General features: G+C 39.6%; 1 protein-coding gene across 6 annotated transcripts in view; it reads right to left on the reverse strand.

The window, feature by feature from the left end:
- CC2D1A (coiled-coil and C2 domain containing 1A) overlaps nucleotides 1-26739 on the reverse strand; it is a 55858-nt gene that overhangs the window by 2113 nt on the left and 27006 nt on the right. For 4 of the 6 annotated variants that reach the window (XM_060683457.2, XM_060683459.2, XM_034434394.3 and 1 more), the window contains exons 14-29: nucleotides 22820-22952; nucleotides 20607-20779; nucleotides 18958-19080; nucleotides 16072-16130; nucleotides 14430-14546; nucleotides 11991-12064; nucleotides 11067-11125; nucleotides 10383-10434; nucleotides 8192-8291; nucleotides 6882-6972; nucleotides 5445-5576; nucleotides 3862-3917; nucleotides 2603-2669; nucleotides 1249-1375; nucleotides 1048-1124; nucleotides 820-867 (exon numbers count right to left, since the gene is read on the reverse strand). In XM_060683457.2, the coding sequence (XP_060539440.1) occupies nucleotides 820-867; nucleotides 1048-1124; nucleotides 1249-1375; nucleotides 2603-2669; nucleotides 3862-3917; nucleotides 5445-5576; nucleotides 6882-6972; nucleotides 8192-8291; nucleotides 10383-10434; nucleotides 11067-11125; nucleotides 11991-12064; nucleotides 14430-14546; nucleotides 16072-16130; nucleotides 18958-19080; nucleotides 20607-20779; nucleotides 22820-22952 (1488 nt within the window). Of the gene's footprint in view, nucleotides 1-343; nucleotides 385-819; nucleotides 868-1047; nucleotides 1125-1248; nucleotides 1376-2602; nucleotides 2670-3861; nucleotides 3918-5444; nucleotides 5577-6881; nucleotides 6973-8191; nucleotides 8292-10382; nucleotides 10435-11066; nucleotides 11126-11990; nucleotides 12065-14429; nucleotides 14547-16071; nucleotides 16131-18957; nucleotides 19081-20606; nucleotides 20780-22819; nucleotides 22953-26739 lie in introns of all 6 variants that reach the window. The other 2 variants (XM_087888602.1, XM_034434398.3) reach the window with 1 other exon arrangement.

Consider the following 26739-nt stretch of genomic DNA (forward strand, 5'->3'; position numbering starts at 1 on the left):
TTTATATAAATAGTACAGGAAGGATAAAAATATATATAAAAAATAAAGACCACTAACATATAAATTTTCCCAAGGCTGATCAAAAGCTGGCATAAAAATATAAAAAGTAAAAAAATTAAAATAATCCAGGGTGGACACACTGAGATTTTAAGAACCACCGTGAAGACTGTCTCCCTGGCAGCCACCAGCCTAATATTTGATAACAAGATCACCTAAGAAATATCTGTGGAAATTGGCAATTGTTTAAATAACCTCCCTCAAAAAGTACAAAATAGCACTCTTAAATTGGACTCAACTTGGGAACCAGTGCAGTTAGTATAACGTAGCCATTGAAGTGACTTACCACTTAGACTGGGAAGACCTCAGCAATGAGCATTCCTATGCCTATGGAGACAGGAGAAAGAACCTGCCCCAGTCGCAGCTACAGGAAAACCATGCACCCCAAAGTGGAGAACATTTTGATTTAGGAGGACTTGGAGACATGGCCTTATCGTATGTAGCAAGGGTTGCCAATATTGACAACTTTGAGACATGTAGACTTCAACTCCAAGAATTTCCCTTTCTGGGATATGAAATCCACGTGTCTTAAAGTTGCCAAGATTAGGTACCCCTGATTTGTAGAACACTTTCAGTAGTACAAGTACTCAGTTAAATTGTACAACTTAAAATCCTTCAGGAAAACCATGTCTTCCCGCCCAAAAGAAAGAAGGGACTCCCCAAAGGGGAACCCATGACACAAGATGGAAAAGGTTCCGGACTTGTCTCAATCTATTCTGACCAACTGGGCAGGGAAAAGGAGAATCTGCAGGCACTACTCACCTCCCTCTCCACCAGATTGCGCTTGTAAAGAGCATCCTTAGCTGCCTCCTGCCAAACAATAGAGGAGATAGTATTGTAGCTGAGGCCTGTGTTCAGATACTGCCCTAGTATTGACACAGATTCCGTGCTCTTTTAAATAAATGGTCCTCCACTGAAAACCAAGTTCAGGGGTTTGAAAATGAGTCTTTTCCCCTCTCCCTACCACCATTCTATACAATCACTCCCTACCCGTTTTCCGTCATTTCCAAGGCGCCTTGCTGCCTCTGTGTACCATTGGAGGTACTGCTCCAATCGAGTCAGATATTCTGTAGAATGAAGATCAAACATGGTCAGGAACAGTCGCTTGGATACCTTAGGGCTGATTGGTGTACCAAGGTCAGTTTGGAGGAGAAAGACAGGTTTCATAGCTGAGCCTTCCTATCAAAATACCTTTCATGATTGCAGCTCCTCCATGCTGTAGCTGGGACTTTTGCCAGTTGATCTTCTGAATGATGCTTTGATGCTGCTCTACCAGGTCACTGGGTGGAGGCTGACCAGCTTGATTGTATGTCACTATCTGTTAACAAAAGTGAGGTGTTTGTAAATCCCTAACAAAATCATTGGAGAGTGCACAATATACAATAAGAGACATTCTAGGACCAAATTCTAGCAAGTTAATTGCTATACAGGTTGAGTAATCAGCCCCCAGAAACGTCTTCTTTTCCAACCTCAGAGCGTTTCTGAGCTCTCTTGAACAGGTGCCAAGGGGGAGACTTACAGACACTGAGCACCAGAGGCCTTGAACAAGCACTTGAATCTCCTACTGTCTCTTTTAGTTTGGCACAAGTTTTTTTTTTTTCAAAATAAGACCTTAGGAAGGTTAGATATGTTTCATAAATCAAATCTAAAATCTAGTTGTATTTTTCTTACTTTGAAAATAAAACAAAACATAGATTATGAAGCAGCAGGACCAGAAAACAAAAATAACCCACAGCAAAAATGGGCAGAACATAAAATATCCATCCATCCATCTCTCTCTCTCTCTCTCTCCAGCTGTGACCAATGCTATTCTCAGTGCCGTGCTATACAGGAACCAGGGTTCTGATTATGTGTAGAGTGTGTGTAGATATGCAGTGCAATCAATATTTGGTTTGCAATTCTACTCTGGAAAGTTCTCATGACCTTTATTTTTCTATGAAAAATAAAGGTGAGAACCAAAACCTTTTTTCTATGAAAAAAGATGGTGAGAACCAAAACCACAGAATTTTCCTAACCTATACAGCATTTGTTGCATGTTTCTTACTTCTTATCACCTATCTGTCTCTCGCCCTGTCAAAATTTAGTTTACATTGTACAAAGTGAATAATTACTAAATATTGGAAATTTAAACTGCTTGTGATCAAACTCACATGCAAGAAGAACAAAAGAAAAACAGGGAAATGTTTGGTAATATTAGGGCTATTCATTTCTCATTTACTGAATTTTGTGGAACAAATATTATAATACCTATGCTTATGAAAAGATAAAATGTTTATAAAAAGATAAAGTCAACTGAAAAGACACTCCCTTGTTGTGTAATTATGTATGTATGCAGGCACACATGCATCTTCCTTTCTTCCTCCCTCACTTCCGAGAAATGATTTAATCTGAAGGGCAGAAAATTGGGGGCCTGCCTTTTGGTGTAAATTAAATTAAAGCAAAGCAAAGCAGTGTATACTGAGGTTGTGCAATGTGACTGCCTCATCCCCTCCCTGCGTGCGTCTGTGCGCATGCACACACATACAGAGAGATCCACATCACTGACCTTTTTCTCCAGCCTCTCCTTGTCCAAAGTTAATATGCTGAAGCTTTGCAGAGAACAGGCCGGCTTGCTGGAGGGAAAAACAAACACAGCATAACCTCAAAATTGGCCAATCACAGAAACACAGTTACAAGGCCTAAAAAACAGAAACCAAAAACAGAAACCAAAGGCCATTACCACTACTTTTGGAGAAAACATACTTTCAGAGGAAAATTATTTCACAGAAAGAAAATTGTCTGAGCAATCTCCCAATCTCTTCTATAGGGGAAAAATAATATTCTCTTTGGATTTTCTACCGCAGGCATCAAAATATCCCAGGTGGACTCTGATTTAGTTATTCAACATGTATCTCTCCTCTTAAAGACTGCTTAAAAATGCCTGCTTAACATTTTTCTCTTATCCAGAGAGGAACAAAATACTCCTTTGTGGAGTGCAGAAATGGAGCTCAAATCCTGAATTTTTGAGCTCCTTTCCTGCACCTTGCCGAAGGAGTTCCCTTCTGCGCATGAAAGGGGAGCTGCTCTACAAGCTGCTCTTTCACCCTGCCCCCAGAGATGAGATGGAGATGAAAGCCAAGCAGAGAGGCAGCACAGTAAGGTGAGGAGGGTGGGGTGGGGTGTCTCAGACAGGTGAGGGAGGTCCAGTGCAGGCTGCAAACATATGTTTCTTTGCTTAAGGGCTGAAGATCCTTTTTGGATTTCAGCAGGAAGAATTTTAAAGTTCCTGAGCGGAGTCTCCTAGGGTCTCCCCTACCTCCTCCTGAGGAACTCCATGCTCCTTGCCTGACACTGCAGCCACTTAATGACCCACGAGATTGCAATTGGAAGTCCTGTTGTTGAGCGAAGCAGTCATGTGATATCTTAATGACTGCTTTGCTCAATGACTGAGATTCAGGTCACAAATGAATCGAGAACTACCTGTGATTGTTTATTCTCATCTATTATTATTTACATAGAGGAGGGTACACACATGCAAGAATGATTATGTTTGTATGTGTGTATGCATATGTATGTGGTTATAGAGCAGACATTACATGTTGAAGGATGCCAATGGCTCAGAAATGCAATTACAAACCCCCATAAGATGGCACCTTGAGACATTTGATAGCAATATCCAACCTGAACCAGGCAATTCTCATTTTATCCTTTGTGCAATCACTACTCAACAGGCAGGCATAATATAGTATGTTTTAAATTATAACACAGATCACTGTGTGTAGAATTCAAATCCTGAAGACCAGTATAGTCAGAGAACATACCTACCTAGTGCCTGTATCTTTCACAGGAGCTACTGCTGGCTTAGGTTTGGGAAAGGCAGCCTACGTGAAGAAAAGAGAGTCTATTAACGTCTTCTGTAAAAATGGTCATTTTCTTTTTTTTTTTCAGCCAATAAAATCTTTACTTGAATCATAGACCAGCATATACACACATGTATATGAAAAATGGTCATTTTCATTCAGATGTCTCAGGATGACATAAACCATTAGTGTAAACTGTAAATAATTATATACAGTAATGGCCAAAATTGTGGAAACCTTTTCGGAAAAGTGTATTTTTGAGGTTTGATGGCTAATAACACCACTTTTTTTTGGAGTTTCAAGATAATCATATTCCACTGCTGGAATGGCCTGGGAATAGCCCAGACCTTAACCCAATCGAAAATCTATGGAGCTGACTAAAGAAACTTGTTAGTCAGAAGCGACCCAGCAATAAAACCCAGTTAATAGAAGCAATCATTCAATCTTGGTTTCACATTATAACAGCTGGAGAACTAAAAGACTTGGTTCACTCCATGGGAAGAAGTTGTAAGGCCATAATTCATGCTAAAGGTTACCCAGCTATTAACTGACATGGTGATAATTCTTGTATATCTTGTTTTTTCTACATGTTTCACTTTTCTTTATACTGTAACTGCTATTCTAATAGCAAATCCTTCATAAAAGTTATTGCATTACATTCTTGATTAAATTGTCTTTCCATTGATATATAATTTTATGGTACTACTCCAAAAAAAAAGTGGTGTTATTAGCTAGTTTTAGAAAATACACTTTTTCCAAAAGGTTTCCACAATTTTGGCAACTACTGTACATATTAAAGATTCTATGGCAGCACAGATAAAGATAGAATATGTGGTTCTGGGCATGGAATCCAGGTTCCTATTATTTCAATTTTCATTTGAAAGATGAAGGAGTAAGTTTATGGTTCTGATGGGTTGTGAAGCTAGAGATGAAATAGTGTGAAATAAGGTCTGGTAAAATCTCAAGGGACAAGCATCAGAGGCAGAAGACAGAGCTTTAATGCCCTCTTGGATATCTATTAACACATCAAATTCTTACAAAATTGAAATACAATATGCAAAGTAATTAACTGTTGCAAAATAATTTACGCAAGCCAACTCACACATATCTGCCAGATCTGTGCACACTACAGAGTTTAGGATACCTTGGTGCAATTTTTTTCCTTATATCTCTAGAATGCACAGGATTGGATGCAATCTGACCCTTCACATCCCACAAGCTGTCCCTGAAGTATAAGGAAACCAGCCCCATAAGAGCAATAAAGGCTGTAGGCCTTGAAGTCTCAAAGCCAAGCGGGGCCCCCTGAATGTGAAGCTTGGAACCCACATCTCTTTCTGAAGACATGGCCTGAGATTTGGCCTCCGGATGTGCAGCTGGAAAATGGAATTGTACTCACTGAAGGGAACATTATAATCAGACTTTGCATAGACAGGAATCCCAGCTACAAAAAAGCTCAGACCAAACTGGAATTCTATGCAAAACCATACATGGAGGCTTTGCTGTCACTGAAAAAAGCCGCTAGAATGCACAGAGTGGTTCAGCTCTTACTGGGGGCCCAGTGAGAGGATCAATGACCAGCCACTTCTCCGTTGTGGTCTCCAGCTGCTGAGATGTCAATGGTTCTCTGAGGCGGACAATCACTTCTAACCTGCCTCCTGTGGGTCGTCGACCATCCAAAAGCTAGAAAGGGGAACAGGGAAAGATTGGCGATTGATAAATATGATGGCTTCTTCAAATGAAGCTGTGAGGCTCTGAGATACATTAAATCACTTCCATATGAAATCAGAGCCTGAGTGAATCCACATTATTTAAACTTGCATCTTAAAACCATTCAGCATATTCTCCCAAGCCCAGTTAAGGAATGAATTATCATATTCATCACAGATGAGAAAACACTTGCTATCAGGACACCATTTCTTTTTTATACTATCCCATTTTTCTCCAGGAGTTCCAGGAGACTCACTTGGAAACTTTCCTTCATGTTATTCCCACAACAACCCTTTGCAGTAAAATAAGCTTAACTGGAAGACAAGGACTGGCCTAAAGTCAATCAGGAAGTATCCATGGTTGTAGGTGAACTAGAACTAGCTTTCACATGTCCTAATTTAAAACCTTATTCATTCTTCTGCACACCATGATGGCACTCAGGGAGTGAACTACCCTTCCTCATGAGAAGCTAATTTGAGGCACTGAAACCCATTAGACACCTACAATTATATATCCTCTGTCTGTCCACTGTATTACCTATGCTACACAAAATTAAATCAAGTAACAAAAGTTGGAAGCCCAGAGAAACTTTAGGCACAGTGAAGACAGGGAGTTATTTTAAATGTATCAGCTTTCACAATGACAAAGGGGCCTAGTTTTTGCCTAGAATAGGTTAAAACAGCTTCTTCCCTGGAAGCTGAAATAAAATAACCTAAAGGTACACCAAGCTAGAATGCAAATAACGAATTTAATCAATTCAGTTTTTAAAAGTTTTAACAGAAAGTAGACAATAAACAATTGACAGTAAAAGGACCTTGATCTTTAGCACCGAAGGTTAAAGAACTATGCTTATGTCAAAAGTTAAAAAAGCAGCATAAAAACATAAACACTATCCTGTCGGATCAGACCTCCAATCCATCTAATCCAGCAGTCTGTTCTCATAACAGCCAACCAACTGCACAAGGAGTTCTACCAGTTTCCCAGAAAATGGCTTCATAGACAGTCAGGCTGCCAGCAAGGCTAACAGCCACTGATCCCCATGACTTCTGTGAATTAATCCAACCCTTTTTCGAAGCTAGCACCACATCTTATGAGAGCAAATCCCAAAGTTTAATTATGTATTGTACAAAAAAATACTAATCTTTTCAGTAAATCTTGCATAGAAACTGAGAGGCCAAGCAAAAGCAGCTTGCCCAATCTATTCTACCTAGTCTGGCCATAGGGCCCAGATTTTCATGGCTACTGACTCTCAACATTTCACAAAAAGAGAAGACTTACTTCCAAAATCTCCCGAAGCTCACACTTGGTCTCCAGTGCTTCCAACTTCAATTGAGCTGTTCCCACCACACGGTCATTTTTGAACAGCCCCCTATAGAGAAATAGCAATAATTAATTCCAGCCTCCATTCCATTTCAGAAAGAAAAATACCACAGAACCTCTCCAAAATAACCTTGCCTTATTGGTTATGAGTTGTTTTAATGATTTTTTTTTTAAATGATTCAACAGTCAAATCTACACAGTCAAATCTACACATCACTCAAAGCCCTAATCCAGACTTTGTATCTTTTAGAAGAGTTACCTCCTGGAGTACAGCCAGTTTGGTGTAGTGGTTAAGGCACCAGGCTAAAAATTATGAGACCAAGAGTTCTAGTCCTGCCTGAGGTACAAAGCCAGCCGGGTGACTTTGGGTCAGTCTCTCTTTGTCAGCCACGGGAAGGAGGCAAGGGCAAAGCACTTCCAAAATTGTTACCAAGAAAATTCCAGGGACTAGTCCAGGTAGTAACCAGGAGTCAATACTGATTTGAAGACATATAACCATCCTCTTAACAGATTTTGAGGTTTTGATGTAAAATCTAATTAAGCTTATGACCTTAGATGTGCCTTTACACAGCAGCCATTTTCTGCTCACAGATACCAATTGGCATTTAAGCAGCTCTGCTAACATAGAACCTCCGAATTGGAGAATCTTCTAGTCCAATCCCTGCTCAAGCAGGAGACTATATACCAGTACAATTTCAGACAAATGGCTGCCCAGTCTCTTCTCAAAAGTCTCCACTGTTGGAGCACCCACAATTTATGAAGGCAAGCTGTTCCACTGGTTGATTGTTCTCACTGTCAGGAAATTTCTCCTTAGTTCTAGGTTGCTTCTCTCCTTGGTTGGTTTCCATCTATTGTTTCTTGTCTTGCTTTCTGGTGCTTTGGAAAATAAATTAACCCCCTCTTCTTTGTGGCAGCCCCTCAAATATCTATCATGCCACCCCAGACTTTCTTTGTTGCTCTTCTCTGCCCTCTTTCCAGAGTCTCAACATCTTTTTTATATGTTGCCCAAAACTGGATGCAGTATTCTAGGTGTAGTCTTATCGAGGCCTTATAAAGCAGTACTAACACCTCCCACCTGTGAAACCCAAACAACACCAAGCACATAATTTCCCAGATTTTATTAAAAGGCATACGCTTTTATGACATGTAGCTGACTTCATCACAAAAGCTTCTACCTTTGAATAAAGTCTGTTAATTGGAGAAGTTACTACCGTAGCAGACTTCTGATTTCAAAGCTGTCTATTGGCATTGAGACGCATCTTGCTTACCCTTTATGGACAACTTCAAACTTGATGCCTTTGGACTGAATGGCTCTCTTGAATCCTCGATGGCTCCGATTAATGTACAGTTTGAACTTCTCTTGGAACTCTGCCAAAGCAAAATGGCAAACCTAAAGGTTAGCTGGGTTGAGATGCAAGTCTATAGCAACCTTAGCAAGGTCTATAACAAGGTCTATGGGGAGGAGTCATGCTTGCATTACTTGGTAGGCTGAAATCATTACCGACCTCAATTCAAATGTTTTTTTTTCTCTTCCTCCCCCCCCCCAAAAGGCCCTGAATATATGTAAATCAATGACTCAAATGAACGCAGTTGTGTTAGTTTGTGAGGCAGATGCCTAACCTCTACTTGGGAATTCTTCAACAGACTACATTATCCAAAAGTAAGGGGCAGGAAAAGTAGTAGTCCTAGTTTGTTCTTTAATGTAACTTGATGAAAATTTCTGAGGAATTATAAAATTAGCATACAGATAGTTGGGTGCGTCTTCTAAAGTTGTCACTGCCTGTGGGCTTTTATAAGTTAATTTAAAACAAATTAAAACAGCCACAGAATAAAATCAAAGTAAAATTAGCAATACATGTATAAGGTTCTAAAAAGAATCAGCACATGTTTAAAATGGAAAAGTTAAAAACTTGAGAAAACAGAGAAGCATTTGTTTGATATAAAAACACCAGTTGAGTCTCTTTTTGAGGAAGGCAATTATATCTGGGGCTTAGGCATTAAAAGCACCCACTGTTCTCTAGATAAATTCACAGAGGTAAATTGAATATGGGAGGAAATGATCCTTCAAATAAACTGGTCTCAAAATTTTTAAGAAATCTGAATTCTAATATGCTGAACTGGGGGCAGGAACTGACAGAAAGGCAAACAGAAGACTTAGTCACGGAATATTTTTTAGTTGTTCCTTTGCAGGAAATACATTCCCAAAGGTAACAGTCAGCAAATTCCAAGAAATGAAGACAAAGTTTGACAACTATATCCCCTTCTGTTCCAGTTTCTCCCCAAAAAAATTATGCTTTCTGGCTTTTAGCCTTGTCTATCAAGAAAGAAGATTGTGTTGCAATCCTCGCAAGTCCATGCCAGTAATAATGTTCCAACAGCCTTTCGTGAATTGCTCATAACCAACAACCCTCTCCTTTGTCTTCAAATTTCAACTGATCACATCTTTTTTAACTCTCAGCCAGCAAACAACTATATCTGCAGAAAGTTTCGCCAGGTAACAACAACTTCAGAGAAAGGAACTAATATGTTCTGAAGCCAACAGCAAACTGAAGGACCTGTAATAGCTCATCAAAAACATGTCTGAGGGATTGTTACTGCTCAAGAACACATTATGTCAAAGACTTTAAAGTCACAACCTTAAGAAGGAAATAAATGAAATCTGTGAAGGAGGGTCATTTTTAACTTTTCCTCTTTAACCAGGGGTGAAATGCTCCCGGTTCGGACTGGATCACCCGATCCGGTAGCGATGGAGGCGGGTGGTTCAGAGAACCAGTAGCAAAAATCCCTGCTGCCCCCCATGCCCAGCTGAGCCGCAAGATCATCAGAGGCTTTTTTTTTTTACTTTTAAAAGCATTTTTTCCACAACCTCTTCCGAAGAAAAAATGCTTTTAAAAGTAAAAAAAAAAAAAAAAAAAGCCTCTGACGATCGTGTGGCTCAGCTGGGATCATCAGAGGCTTTTCAAAGCATCTTTTTCTGCAACCTCTTGGCCAAAGAGGTGGTAAAAAAAATGCTTTGAAAAGTCTCTGGCAACTCCCAGCTGAGTTGCCTGATCGGCAAAGAGGTATTTTTTTAAATGGCTCTCTGACGATCCCAGCTGAGTTGCCTGATTGGCAGAGGTTTTTCAAAGCATTAGAAAAAATGCTTTGAAAAGTTTTTTTTGAAAAAAGTTGGCCATGCCCACCCAGTCACATTAACCCCCCCCCCCCACCAAGCCACGCCCACAGAACCGGTAGTAACAAATTTTACATTTCACCCCTGTCTTTAACCCAAATAAATCACAAATATCTAACCTGGGTTTCTATGGAGGGGAGTTAAAAATACAGTTGAGGATGATCTTTAAGAAAAGATGTTAAAACTTATTGTGTTTCCAAATACTATCTGCCAATGCACTTTTAACCTAAATCCGGAAAAATAAAATTTGCACTTGCTCCGTTTTCAACTCATGCATAGAGATTTACCAGGACAGTTGGAGTTTTTAATCACGCTTGTCTTGTCTTTCTGAGCTTCCTCCTAGAAAACACAGGAATGTGAAAGGCAATTAAGAATCACTGCTTCTTTGAGAATTAACAAGGCTCTGATAACCATCTGACACAAGCAGTTTTATCCTTTTATCTATTTTTTTCTATCTCTGTGTTACATCTCTTCATGTCAACCTTAATAAGTAATGAGTTCGTGGGGTTTTCTTGGCAGCAATATGGAATTAATTTGCCACTGTCTTCTTACAGGATACTCTTCTGACTGCAGTCTAGCCTACAATCTAGATAGGTTTGATATGATAAAGATATTCTCTAGGTTTCTCCCATCCAGCCATACACAATAATAATCAGGCATGACCCTGTTTAGCTTCCCAATCCAAACAAGATCATTCATAAGATGCCATCTGCAGAGACATATTAAGAGAGATAATTATAAATATTAAAAGTTTCTTTCACTTCCCAAGGGATTGTTAATGCAACACCATGCCTACTATAACATACTACATTGTTAGCTTGACACTCGTTACCTACGATAGCCTTTCCAAATGTTTTCATAGGCTCAAAAAGGGCAAGGACCGTGGGTACTATCTATGAACTCACTGGATGTTCAGATAAGCTAATTTCCATGTAGATGAAACAGTAGCTTTTAAACCAGCAGGAACTTACCGCATTAGGATAGTGAAACTCAAAACGCACAAAAGCATCCAAATCATCAGGAGATATGCCTGAAAAAAAGGTAACAGGAATATGGCAAATAATAGTCAAGAATTTTTTTTGACAGACATCTGAAAGCTAAAAATAAATCTTCACAAAACACAATCTTGCATGACAGCAGCTACAAACATTCATTTCAAACCACAAACATGATTATCTGCCACTTGAAGGCAAACAAATTTAGACTAAGGTGTGAAACAGAAATAGAGTCAGATATATTTTTGTACACCAGGGTGATCTCTACAAGAGAAGCTTGGCCTTTGGTAATCTTCAAATCAGCATGATTGGAGTCTAGTCCATTGGACATAATTGCTGAAGGATGCCCTTTCAGGCTCTTATTTTGTTTGATGATGCCAGCAACAGATTTGTTCAGAAATCAACAAAATTATGTACTTTTTGACTAAATATTCTATTGCAGTAACCAACTAGAATAGGTAACTGAAATTAGATAATCCAATCATTTCATATGAGGTTTATTGCTTTTTGGTTATTTCTTTTTTGCTGTTTATTTTTCTGATCCTTCTTTTGGAACCAAAGGCAGGGCATACACTGAATGAAAAATCAGCTCTTAAAGACAGCCACATTGTTGAAAAAAGGCAACAGAGACAAAACCATGCTTTCAAGCATCCATCTTGTCAATCTACTGGGAACAGCCAAGAATCAATGATTGTACCAATGATGAGGATAAATACTGGTGAGAATATTTTGGCTTCTGCCACTCTTAGAAAGCCAAGAGAGTAATAACACAGAAAAAGGACCAACAGAGGGGTATTTTACAGAACACATGAAGAAGGAAGTCAGTCATTTCAACATCCTTAAAAAGGATGGCAGCATTGGGGGTTCCCCCTCTTAGTTTAGTCTCATTTTATAGATTACCTGGAGGAGCTGGGAGGTTGATTCCTTTCACTATTGAAAGAATCATATCATTGCTGTTTAATTCTGGAAAGATCCTAAAAGGAAAAAAAAGGGGGGTGGGGCAGCAAATAGTTTTAGTCAGTTTTAGACAACTCATTGGGTCATCAGTTCAGAAATATTTCCTTACCTAACATTTGTGCAACTCTGCACACCCTCCCTGTGCTACCTTCACATCCCCACACTCCCTTCCTAACCCACATTGCATCCCTGCACAATCTCCCCAATTCACATGGCATCTCTTGCACAATCCACTCACTCTCCCTTCCTGCACAGCACCTCCCTGCACACACACACACACACTAAACCCCACAGTGCCACTTGCATACCCTTATACGTCATTGTTTTTCAAGCCAAGCATTTCTTCAGTCCAATAGTTTGGATTGCATATGGGCAACCAAGTGCATTTTAGAAGCTTCTAAGAATGGACAAGAGAGCCTCTGCCCTTTTCTACTGGTATTTGCAGCAGCTGGTATTTGAAATATGCTGCCTGTGATTAGAAAATTTATATACAACCACTGAGCCTTAACCTCAATAAATAAAATGTGGTTATGAGCACATCTAATGTCCAAGAAATGTCATGGTTTAACTATACACTATATGTGACAGCAATTTATTTTATTGGTACTGACAATTGATTGGTTCCCTGATTTGATTTCATTTTTTCCATTTTTAATACTATGGGGGGGGGGGGATCTTTTTACCTATATTTTCTATACCATGCATGTTTTTATATATCTATGTGTGTTCTCTTACCTGCTGTTGCCATTTTTCCTTTATAGGAAGATAGTCTAGCCTTTAGTAATATCAATTGCCTTTTCTCCTTCTTTACTTGAACTAAAATCTCTGTCTACAAGTGCTTTGGCCAGAAAGCCAGTTTGATGTAGTGGTTAATGTGCTGACCTGGAAACCAGGAAAGTTCTAGTCCCGCCTTAAGACATGAAAGACAGCTGGGTGATCACATGACCCTGGGACACTGCAACTGTCATAAATATAAATCAGTTGCTAAACGTCTGAATTTTGATCACATGACCAGGGGGATGCTGCAAAGGCCGTAAGTATGGAAAATGGTCCTAAGTCACTTTTTTCAGTGCAACTGTTACTTCAAACAGTCACTAAGTTGAATTATTGTAAGTCGAAGACAACCTGTATTTCCAGTTGTTTTAATGATTGCCAATACATGTAGTCCTTGACTTACAACAGTTCATTTAGTGACCATTCAAAGGTACAACGGCACAAAAAAAGTGACTTGTGACTGTTTTTCACAATTACGACCTTTGCAGCATCCCCAGCATCATGTGATCAAAATTCAGACACTTGGCAACAGGTTCATATTTATGACGGTTGCAGTGTCCCAAGGTCAAGTGATCACCTTTTGCGACCTTCTCACAATGTCAATAGGGAACCCAGGTTTACTTAACAATTGGGTTACTAACTTATCAACTGCAGTGATTCACTTAACAACTGTGCCAAGAAAGGTCATAAAATGGAGCAAGAACACCCTGTAATGGGTTTTTTCTTTTTCTTGTACAATAGCTACACATCTGAAGTCCTTTTTAGCTCCCTGCCATGAAAATACCTTTGCTTTCTATTTTTGTTGTAAGTGCTAGACACTGAGCCAGATCTATTTAAGTGAACAGTCCCCGGACGAGGGATGTCCATTATCCCTAAAAGAAATCTAGGAAAAAAAGAGAAAACCCAGTGCCATTTATCCTAATGATAAGGCCCCAATCCTTGTGTTCTTCCTATTTTTCCTACTGTCAAATCCTCAAAACAGTCATAGATTAGCATAATCAAGGATGAGCGCAGTCATTAAAAATGCATATAGGATATATCAAGAGTAAAAATAAATTCTAAACAATATAAATGGTTATCTTACTATTGTGCCTTCCAAGCCCCTTCTACAATACCATTCAAGTCCTGTGCCAGCAAAATAATTATAATCCCCACTTTAAGAATCTAGGCTTGTTGTTCTAAAGCCCCAGACCCACGTCAAGGCTGGCAAATTTGCAACTCATTCAGGTCACAGAAACAATTCACAAAATCAATTTAAACCATGATGGGCTTCTTGCAACCTTCAATAGTATTATCTCAATGCTTTGATTAAAATGCAATCTATGAATTTGGCAATATACCAATTCAAACTGTGGCCATTTCTATCCCATGTCAAACTGGGGATAGTTCTTCCTCGCTCCTAAACCCTACCTTGCTGGCACTACTGAACATTCAATTGTGGCAATCTTATGAAGACTGGATTGCACTCTTCTGGATTGTTAATTGTTGGGGCTCAGAGAGAAACTTAATCAGGATGTTCAAAACCTGAAACCACTTCTGATGAGGAAAATAACTGAAAAGCATTTCCTAGCAGGGAAAAATTCCCATAATCATGACAAGTTCACACACTTGATCATACTGAAAGTCCGCTGCTCATAATGATATTTTGGAAGTGGAAATCCTTTGGTGTGTGCTTGTTTTAAGATCTCCATATTTTTTTTGCAGTCTTCAGCCATCTTCTCAAATCTGGAGAGGGGAAGACCAAAACAAACATCTAGTTTATATCTGATTCATGAAATTTAACCAGACACCCTTCACATGCTCAGCTGGATGGCATGTCAATAGCCAGTTTACACAATGAATTGCACTGTGTAAATTTGGAGACTATGTTACCATTATCATTTTGTAAGTTGTCCAGAGTCGCTTCAACAGTGAGATGGGCAGCATATAAATTTACTTATTAAATAAATAAAATATTACAACATGTGAAGTGACCATTGAAGCAAAACGATCATCTAAAACTGTGAATGGTTGAGCTATAAAAGCAGGAATACACTGAAAATGTCACAGCACTAGATAGGCTATATCAGAAACAAGATTAGGTAACTCTAGACCCCAGTAAAAATTAGCTTTTAGTTAAACAAGAAGCTGCAGGTTTCCCCATTACCAATGAAGGAGCCCACACTGAATCATACAAAGAAAATCAGAAACTCTCTGTCCTAATGAGACATCACTGAAGACTTATTCCTAAAAAGTCCTCAGGAATGGCCAGAATGCAAATAAAGCAAACACAAATACAAATAAGATAAATAATATAAACAGAGATAATAGTGGTATTATCTGAGAGCAATTCAGTTGCTGGAATTCCTCCAACCCCATCCTCTTCATCACAATGCATTTTCTATAGAAACTTTGGCTTTTAGATAGCTGCCAAAGAATATGAAAACGCCCAGAGAATTCAGTCTAAAATAGTTAATTTTGACCCCAGCAAACAGAAGCAGTATTATTTGCAAACAGTGAATAAAACTGGAACTTCTCCAGTCACAGCTAACTGGCAGTGGATCTTGACGTCTGGGAACAAGTTGTGTTTTGCGAACTGCGTTGGCAAAGTGGAACATTCCAGGCAAACCAGAGTGCTTTGCATCAGTATTGGTCCCAGATCTGTCTAGCGAATGCAAATTTTTACCAAACACTGAGTAACACATCAGGCATATGATCCATGAATCATGCCATAAAAGCTATATACAAAAACGGACCTTTAGAGGTGAAAAAGATGGGACACATAGGGAAGATGTGATGCTTTAGATGTGGTACCTGAGAAGATTTAGTTATATTCTCATGATCTGGGGCAAAGAAGATCACTTCATCATTTACTGCTGTTTTCTAATTATTACTTTTGATTTAGGAGCTAACTCTCCTTAGCGTCAACAGCAACTAAGGTTTTAAACAGTAATATTTTCCAGCAGGGTTTGAGAGATGCTGTGAGTGAACTTATTGCATGAAAACATGCTTCTTGGCCTCTCCTGATTATTGATTATTTTTTTCCAAGAAGTTGCAGCTTTTCCTAAGGCAAAAGGCTTACTGTTATCTTTAATTACTGTATTTGCTTCAGGAATCTTTGTGGTTGTTTTCTCAAATCCAAAGGAAATCTAGTCAATGGCTTAACTCCCCAAAGGAATATTCATTACAACAAGGACATGTCTAGCCAATGTGAAGATCGTATAACAGTAACAGAAGAGAAGCGCATTGGTAAATTTACGGATATACTTACTTGATAGTTTCTGTGATGTTTCCTAAGTGGGTGAACTGCTTTGAGTAACTGATGCACATCTGGAACAAAAAGGAAGCCACATGAGGAACAGACAAACATGTGATAGATTTGGCTGCCTCCTCTCCATTCAAAATCCCTCAAGCAACACTCATATTCCTTCCCTTAATAAGCCCAACTCTTACGCAAGAGTCTGCAGCCTCCTTCCTCACTGAACCCAGGAACATATTTTTGATGTAATCCATCCCTCATCCAGTAGCTGTAGTTAACTCTATCCTGAGCCTTGTGGACAACCTATTCACAGTTGCTACTGGTTGTCAGAACTGAATCTTTGGGGAGATCAACAGACACATATATGATCCACTCCAATCTGATGTGCGGGAGCTAGATTTCTTTAGGTAGAGATTACTGGACCATCACCAGTTTCTGCAGAGCATGGTGCACTGAAGAGGGCACAGAACTGGCAAACAGAATATTTCCACCTTTCCCTCACTGTCTTAGCTTTCTGCTAAACAACACAGGATGTAGAACATGAAACCAGGACACTCTGGAAGTTGTTACACATCATGTGCAAATGAGCCAGCGGTGAAATCCACTTACCTTCACTACCATTTTGGGAACGGGAGCGTGCGGGAGTGCGCACGCACGCTATGTGCACATGCACCTCTTCTGCACATGCACAGAGGGTCAAAAATGGGACACAATGATGTCCCGGAGGGTGGGAAGAGCCTCCAGCTGCCAGTGCTACTAGTTCGTGCAAGCCGGATAGATCCGGCCGGATTTCACCACTGAAATGAGCTAAACATTTACATTTTCAAAGCATTAGATCACAAATAGTATTTCAGGAACTGCTACCTCATAGTCCTGAAGGGGCTTGCACATCCCAATGATGCTGTAAGGCAGGGGTGTCAAACTGGCGGCCCACAGGCCAGATGCATCATGTGCAGGCCATGCCTACCCCAGCTCCGCGAAGAGGAAAAACATCGTGATATGTCGTGTGACAGCAACATGACACTGCAAGTTTGACACCCATTCTCTAAGGCTATATTGCTGGGAGTGGATCCTAAAGAAGGATGACCCGTGATGGGTGCATCACAGATGGAAGAACAGACTAAATACAATCCAGTGGAATGGGAAATGACAAGAACACCATGTTGGCATGATACTTCAAGATGGGAGGTATTTAACAGGTGACTAGGGAAGAGCAGAGGGAAAATACAAATAGTACTGGTGCTGGCTTTGACAAGCAAAGTCAGTGGGGAAGTCAGCCGGAGATTGTAAATGACGATCATGTGATTTTGCATCTAATGGCCCTGCAGGATTCATTTAAATATGCCAAGTGAAACTACTGCAACTGCTCTGGTAAGTTGATGCAGTCACCTGATGCCACGCTTTATGATCATGTCACTTAGCATAGAGTTTCCAGTCCAATTACTTTCATTAAGTGAGGACTACTTGTACTAGGGAGAACAAAACCACAGATTTAGGCAAAATGCAGAGAAATCACAAATACTGTTAACACCTGGCTGTAAATGCTGGACAAAGAAAAATAGATGTCTCTGAATTATGGTACTGGAGAAAAATGTTGAGAATACCTTGGACCACAAGAAGAATCCAAATGTAATTCTATATAAAGAAGAACAAGTCTTCTCACTGGAAAACTAATAAGGAAACTAAAGCTTGATATTTTGGACAGTTTGAAGAGAACAGTCTTTGGGGGTAATTGCTAATACTTGGGAAAATCAAAGGCAATCAAAATGCGGTCAACAGAAGTCAAGGTTATTAGATGCTTTCTCTGATAGTGACAATATAATCTTATACAATTCAATTCAAAGCCTTTATTGTCACTGTTCATCATGTATACAACGAAATTGATTTAGCCTCTACTGATGCAGTCCATACAAGAATATAAGACAACATGAACAATATAAAGAATAATCCTTATTCAAGTAGTTAGGGGGGGAAAAACTAGTCATACGTTTCCATATGTACGTCATAGTACTCACGTACTCAAAATAATTCTTGCTAACAGACAATCCTGCTGAAATGATATCCATTGGTTCATTAAAAAGTGGATGTAACTGAACAGCAATGAAGTGAGAATCAAGTGAATGACTTTAGGCAGTTTTTATTTTCTTTTTTAAAGTTTTTATTTTAAAAACCACTGAACTGCCTCCAAATAAATTCTTTCCTTACACACATAACTTCTCTAATATCCCTTGGAATGGTAAACAACCTAAGAAGCCAAGTTCATCTTAGCCCAGACATCTGCTCCATATATGAAACAGGATTTTTAAAACAAAAGTAGCAAGTAGACAAACAATTCCACCCACTCCTAGTCTACCACCTAACTCTTTACCTGAACACGGTTTATACCAAAAATGAGTTTGGTGAGAGAAAAACTGCTTAAAGAATGCAGAGACATTTTCTCACCTAATTCCACACATCCTTTTGGATGAAATTCTCACTTCCCACCGCAAAAATGCACACATACATGCATACTGACAAGTCAGGTAAACAACAAATGTGGCTGCTACCATTAAAATTTTGCTCCCATAAAAGCTCTTTTAAATCAGACTCTCTTTCTAAGGGGCTGGACTCTTCTCCAGATGTACTGGATTATAACCAAAGGCCAGCAGGCTCCCTGAATAATTTAGGAGTTGACGTCCAGCACATTTAGAGAGAGGGCCTTTAGGCTACAACCCTTCTTCATCATTTCTGTCCAAGATCCAAAAAGAACGATCAGAAAAATGGTTTGGATGAAGAATGAAAGAACTACAAGGGTACAGGAAGAACCATGTACACAGTAAGGAAAGGTTAGAATCTCTTTTATCTCATCTCTTAGAAGAGAAGAGCTTCATGCCCCTTTCAGGCTTCAGCTTTTACTACCTCATGCTGCTGTCTCATTAGCTTCACAAGCTCAGTGTACTGGGCAGCTGTTGCTGGGGAAATGTTGGCTCCACTGCGCTGCACAAGCATGAATTCTTCCTTGTTCACAGGAGCCGAAGGCACCTAAATGAAGGAAAGAAGAAAGCAAACATTGGAATTAATCACTTCTAAAATACTATGTCTTAACGGATGGCATTTTTTATATCCCAGCAAGGGGAAATCATATTGGGGCTGTTTTACTTAAACCAAATCGATCTCTACAAAAAAGTGATGTAGGCTTTTCTTGATCATGGAGGAAGAGCCTTGGTGGTGCAGCAGACTAAAGTGCTGTTAAATAGCACTTAGCTGCCAGCTGCCTGCAATTACGGCAAGTTCAAATCTCACCAGGCTCAAGGTTGACTCAGCCTTCCATCCTTTCTAAGGTAGGTAAAATGAGGACCCGGATTGTGGGGGCAATAAGCTGACTTTCTATAAAAAAGAACACCGCTGCGGGGAGCGGGGGGGCGAAAGCCCTACTAAGCAAGTATATACAAAAGTATGAAGGCTATTGCTTAACGCATTGTAAGATGCCCTGAGTCTCTGGAGAAGGGTGGCATATAAATCAAACCAATAAAAATAAACAATAATAAATAAATAGCAGAACTGCTATACTTCAGCAATTTATCCTGAGGAGAGTTGCAGAAATATTCTGCAGCAACCAGAGACTCTAAGAAGATGCTTAGCTGGAGGCCCTTTTCTGACAAGGGACCATAGGGATGTAATATAGGGAGTACAATGAGCTCAAATTCCAGCCCATTATCCAACTGTCAGGCTTTAGGTGAAACTCTCATTGTCCCCTAAACTTTCCTCCAAACCTATTTGGCTTGCACCTCATTTTTCTCCTCAAGGGGGAAATAGAGGACAGAATTAAAACCAGTCAGCACTAAGAGGATCGGCTCCACTTTGCCCAGGCTCCATTCTCCCACTTCAAAGAGAAAGCCAAGTCCTCTCTGCAGGAGGATTTCAGAATAATGGTATTGAACAAACAAACAAACAAAAAGCCTTGGTGTGAAACTTCTGGCTAGAGATGAGGTTTTCTTTCTGAAAGCCCAGTTCCTAACATGATCTGGCAAATCCATGGAGGTGAAGGACCAGTCCTCCAATCTGATTCAGTTTCCATACCTGACATAAGAACTGCCCTGCTGGGTCAGACCAATTCATTTTGATTTGGCCCAGGTTCTATTGGTCTGATCCTTCTTACAAAGATGACATTCATTTGTACATTTGAAAACTTAAGCCATACCTAACTGAAATGAAGATTTCGACAGCCGTCGTTTCTTTAAAATCAAAAATGGCAAAACAGAGTAAAATCCTGGCTGCAGGCACTCAGATTAAATGAAAACATCCAATTGGCCAAAATCTTCTGAGATTACAATATTCTTGCATGAGATCATTAAAATCTCATCAGATTTCAGGCATTTCCTTGAGCTGAAAAAGTTGCCAAACTCATTTTAAATGAAGTTGTCTTGGAAATTTCATAACCCAGATACTCCAGTTTCTGCCATCAAAATTGCTTCACACTTAAAAGAAGATTGTACTAAACAAGTGGGATGTTTACAGATCATCTATGAGTCACACTCCCTCCCTAGATGGACAGAAAAACAACTTGCCTTACTTATGTCGACGGGAAGCCCACTTTGTGATGCCTCAATCATGGGGTCCAGCCCTTTGGCCTGACATAAGAACAGCTTGGCCCCCTCAATGTCATTCCGCTGCTTTGCTCGGAGAGCTGCCTGTCTCAATTGCTTCTTCCGGTTTTCTAAGAAGGTCAGCTGCTGTTGAGCTGCAGAGATGAATGGCAAGCAGAGGAAATACTATTCAGAGTAATTGGTAAACCCAAGAAAGGAAATTTTCCATGTGGATGAGGGAAATTCGTTGTACAATCCATTCTCTAATTTGGTCATGCTCTGTGCAAAACAGTTGCCATTTAACAACAGCACGGGTAGTATGAGAAGACATGTACTCAGATGATTTTGAAGATTTGTAAATCTATCCCCTTCTCAGGTCTTGCTATGTTGCCTCAGTGTGATGGGTATGTGTGTGTGTTCCTGGGAGGAATGAGTGAAGAACGTGTACACCAAGAAGATATACTCCCAACAAGAACACCCAATGGTGAAGGTCATCCTAGCTATCTAGCTAAAGCATGTAGGTACCTATTATTGGGCAGATGTGATACACAATGATGCAGGAAGGGAAAAGCTAAAGTATAATTTCATACTGCATGGTTGAGAGAAAGCAAGGAGAAACCTATAAAGGAACTAATACAGTATGTAGCTGGAGAGTTGCACCAGTACCCAAATACAAGAGCCTGTAGTACAGTGTACAGTGTAGTACAGTGGACTAAAGCACTGTTATTAACATCTGCTGCTTGCAATTACTGCAAGTTCAAATCTCACCAGGCTCAAGGCTGACTCAGCCTTCCATCCTTTCTAAGGTAGGTAAAATGAGGACCCAGATTGTGGGGGCAATAAACTGACTTTGTATAAATATACAAAAGTATGAAGGCTATTGCTTAACGCATTGTAAGCCACCCTGAGTCTCCGGAGAAGGGCGGCATATAAATTAAAGCAAATAATAATAATAATAATAATAATAATAATAATAATGATGATAATAATAATAATAAGGAAGTAATTTAAGGAAGTAAATAAAGGAGGCCTTTTAAAGACAACTAAAACAAAAGCAGAATATAAGAAAGAAGTAATTGAGCAGCGAGCTGAAAATTGGAAACACAAAGCTCTGCATGGCCAATACTTGAAAAGTATTGAAGGCAAAGCTGACCAGAAACTAACTTGGAACTGGTTAAGATCAGGAGTACTGAAAAAAGAAACAGAAAGCTTTATTTTGGCAGCTCAAGAACAAGCCCTAGCCACAAACTGTATGAAGGCAAAAATTCAACATGTTACCACCAACAGCAAATGCCGCCTCTGCAATGAAAAAGAAGAGACAGTTGACCACCTGATCAGTGGGTGCAGCAAAATTTCACAAACTGACTACCTACAACGCCATGACCGTGTTGCTAAAATCATTCACTGGAAATTGTGCCAGAAGTTTGGATTTGAGTACAGCAAAAACCACTGGGAACATCAGGTTGAGAAAGTTTTAGAGAATGAGAAACTCAAGATCTTGTGGGACTTTAGGATTCAGACTGACAGGCACTTGGTCCACAACACACCTGACATAACAATAGTTGAAAAGAAAAAAGTATGGTTCATTGACATTGCAATACCTGGTGATGTACGAATTGAAGATAAGCAGCAAGAAAAAATCACAAAGTACCGGGACTTACAAATTGAAGTTGAGCGACTGTGGAAAAAGAAATCGTGTGTTGTCCCGATTGTAATTGGAGCCCTCGGAGCAATACCCAAAGGGCTACCCCGCTATTTAGAAATTCTAAATTTGCCGGACTTGAACATTTTGACTCTACAAAAAACCACCTTACTCGGAACAGCTTACATCCTCCGACGATACCTTAACAGTTCCTAGGTCCTTGGTTAGGACTCGAGCTGCTGAGCTATTAACCAGCCTCAAAGGCTGTGAATCTCACTAAAGATTAACCAATAAATAATAATAATAATGGGAGAAATTTCTTGAGAAGTTCTGTCCATCCTAGTCAACCACCTGATCATCACCGAAAAGTGCAATGGAACAGATACTTAAATTTGCCTACTTTCTTCTTCCATCTCTGACTCACAATCTTTATGCACTCCAAAGAATGCAAGCCACAGGTTTACATTATTGACTGGGTTGAGGACACCAGCAGCAAGATGATGCAGAAGAAAAAGGAAATGAGTACAATTTTAAAAAAAAAAAACCCACTTACCTTTTGCAATCATCTTTGGGGCACTTTTACCAGTTGGGGCTGGTTTTGCAAGGGCAGCTTGTGGGCCTGGCTGATGGGACAGTTTCGGCTGGACTGAGGGGGCCAGCTTGGATGACGCTGGAGAGGTGTCAGGCTGAAAGAGCAAGGATTATGCCTATGAAATAGTTCCTTATGTGATTCAGCACCAATGTAACAATGGTATATTTCCACAGTTTAAAAAGTCCAAACAGTATTGGAGGTATGGCAGATGCTTTCACAGGTATCTATTGAAGAGTGCATTACTGCAATAAAATCACACAATCCTAGAATTGCCAAGGGCAATTTAGATCAGCAAGGCCAACCACCTGCTCAGTTCAAGACTCCAAAAGGAACCCACTACTTATCCAGATAATTGGTTCCACTATCAAACTGCTCATATCCCATTTTTTTTTTTCTTTTAACATTCAGCTGAGATCTGCTTTTTTATCATTCATTCCCTGTGTAGCATGCTGGAACAAGGGCTTTGATTACTCTGTCACATCCTTTCAGATATTTGAAAAGTGCTAGGAAATCCACACACACACACACACCAGTCATCTTTTTTCCAAGGTTAAACATACTCAGCATACACACTAAACATACACTTAAATCTCCCTTCAGGCTCCAGTGCCCAGCCCTGATCATTCTTGCTCCCATTTTCTCTTCTTAGGTGTGGTAGTCAGAACTGGCCACCATACTCAAAGTGGATCTGACCCATGCAGAACAAAATGAAACAATGACTTTCTCTAACTTCTAAAGTGCATTTGCCTTTTTTCCTATCCAGATTACAGAATATCAGAGTTACAGGGTTACAAGGGACTTTGGAGGTCTTCCAGTCCAACCCCCCACATAAGCAGGAGACCCTCTAACATTCCAGGTAAATGGCTTTCCAATCTCTTCTTTAAAAAACTCCAGGAATTCCCACAACAATCTTGCCTCCTCATGTTCAGCTTGAGACAATTATTCCAAATTCTTTTTCAAAAATACTGTTACCAAACCAGGTATTTCCCATCTACACATGTGCACTTCATTTCTATTTCATTCTATTACTTTTAATCAATTCGCTAATCTATCAAGATTGCTTTAGAATCTATTTCAATCTTCTTTTGAACATTATTTCTATAATGTTCTTCCTCTCAGCGGAAGACCCCAAAGATGAAACCATCCCCCCCCAAAAAACAAATGAGGTTTAAAAGCAATAAATATAAAAAATTAAAATAAGTTCATCATACAAAACAAAGAAAGCAAATCAGGCAATCTAAAAGATACCCAGATTCTGGAGTAGCAAACAAACACTCCTCAGAAATTGCATAATTGGGGTGCTGTCATTGAGAAGGTTCCACTCTTGGCCACTACACTGTAAGCCAAACTTCCTAATAGACCATAAGCAGGGTTTTCCTGTCTAATCTCAATTGTTGAGATGGATGGTATTGGGATCTGTCACTTTTGATCAACATTTTAAACTAAGTCCAGTAAATCACAGTGATCTAGCACAGCATTTCCAAGACCAATGATATGTGGTCCCTATTATCCTATTTACAATGCCCTTGTTGTAGCTTCCAGACCTTTTCCAAACACCTCCAAAGGATGAGTGGGAATCCAGTCAAGGTTATATTATGGTATGGATCTCTGATCAAAGCTAATCTGATCCAGGTTGGGTCGTAGTGGTGCACTAGCTGAAACTGGGTACAGATCCTTCTTACTAATAAGGTCACTTGTGCCTCTAGTGACAGACTGGCATTAAGGACACTTCCCAAACCACACATCTTTTCCTTTAGAAGGAAAAGTACATCATCCAGAACAGACCACCTGTGGCCAGGCCTGAGAACCATTTGAACCCAAAACCTCTGAAAGGTTTTGGGTTCAAATGATCACTCTAGCAAAATGGCTTTCAGTGCTAAAATCTAGATTACACAAATGGCATGACCCTGTTATCAACGGAACTTCAAAAAAGAACACTAATTATTCTTCAAATATTTGGGCTTAATTAATATATGCATGCAAGTTAATTAGGTGTCAGCAAGACAGACCTGTGTCCTGTTAACTGCACAAATGTTTGACATAGTCATAATCTGAATCTCTTCAAAGCATAGTCTTGCTATTTCTTCGATCCACTACATCCACTTTATCTGTTGTCCTCCCCTTCTATTTTTCTCAACCTTGCCAACCCTAGTTATTTGCCTTTTTTTTAAGTCACTACCTAAGTGCTATTTTAAGAGAAAGATAGCCATCCCAGCTCTCAAGAAGATAGAGGAGAGAACTCCTCAGTTATGACCATTTCGGCCAAGTAGAATACTGATCTTTTGTAACAGCCTTTTTGGTGAGCCCTTGTTGTTGGAATATGTCTGCCCCTCCTTGTTAACTGCAAATTGCAAATTTTGCCTGAAGGGGAAAGTGGAAAATGGCATGGTGCCTAGGTTCCCACTAGGTTTGCTTCAACTGTACACATGCTGAGTTAGGATGTCAATATGTACAATATGAGGTTCAGGGAGGGAACAGGAGACAGTCATTGTTCTACCCTTCAGTAACAGATTGCCCCACTCCCCTCCCAAGGCCAGCTAACTCTTTCCCTGGCGGTGGGTAGGAGAGCTGAAGACCCCAAACACTTCATTTTACTTAGCTGCCTTCCCCAACCATATCTCACTTCATAAAAACTTGGTAGTTTTAAACACTAATTCATAAGAACTGTTCTCTACAAGCTTTTCAGATTTGCTTTTAAACTTTCTATTTCTTGGTTTCTATCACCTTTTCACTCTTGCAATTTCAAATCACACATCCTCCTCTATTCATATAATCCCACGTTCCAAAATAAACCTCGTTCCTCCCAACTTTTTCATAATTAGCCAAAAATATAGTGTCACACCTTTGCTAGGAAAACATATTACCTCCATGGTATTTGTGGTTGGTTTTTGCTCCCTTTAGTTTTAAATTTCAAATCACTGTTTGCTAAGATACAAAGTGGATCAAATTCAGTTATCTTTAAGGCGCAAGACACTCTTTCACATAACAATATGCACCTCATTTTCACACACTCATTTCAATAATTTTATATGCCCTTATATAAATGATTTTAATTTATCTCAGTGCTTATTCAACAAAGTAAGGCTTTTCCCCTCAGTGTTTTCTGGCTTTCTACTTTTGGGAATGTCAATTTTTCCTCCGTGTCCAGAGTTTAACATTATAGATCTGTAAGATTCTGTCTGTATAATTCCCAGGATGCGCTATAAATGCAAGAGTGAAAATTAGCAGACACATAGTGAAGCTCTCTTCTTCTCACATGTACTTGTCAAACTTTATGAAATCAACTTAGCACTCTCAAGTGGGAGATGAAGGAACATCTTTTCTCATATCTTGCTTTAGTCGTGCAACATAGTAAGAAGTACAGTATGGCATAATGTTTCTATTCAAGATGGTCTTTAGCACTGACTAAAGAAAAACCTAGATGATTTTGATTAAACTTCCTCCCACCTCTGCACAGTAAGATAATTAGAGGAAAGTTTTTCTTCTTTGTCTCTTGCAAGTTCATTTGTCACCTGCAGAAGAAAAGGGGCCCTCTCTTTGGCAACTTTGAAAGTCATCCTGTGATACAGAGGCTCCATTCCTCCCGGACTATTCTAGCAAGAGGTGGCAGGAACTGCAACATACTGCTGGCATTCCTGATAAACAATACCAACCAAAGCAGACATGAAAGGCTGACGTGGGTCAGGTTTGTGAGCACTTTGGCTTTTTTATAGTATAAGGCGCAATTGATGAAGGTAATTTAAGAGGTGATTGTGTTGGTTAGACAATTTAAAATAAAAAAGGAAAGAATATAATCAATTCTATCCAGAGAAGGTGGCAGTTACAAACAGGTGGAAATATTGTATATACTTGGTCTGATTAGGGTTTCAAGCTACTCCCAA

Source organism: Pantherophis guttatus, chromosome 2, assembly GCF_059756535.1.
Source record: "Pantherophis guttatus breed Tessera chromosome 2, ASM5975653v1, whole genome shotgun sequence".
Classification (NCBI taxonomy): Eukaryota; Metazoa; Chordata; class Lepidosauria; order Squamata; family Colubridae; genus Pantherophis; species Pantherophis guttatus.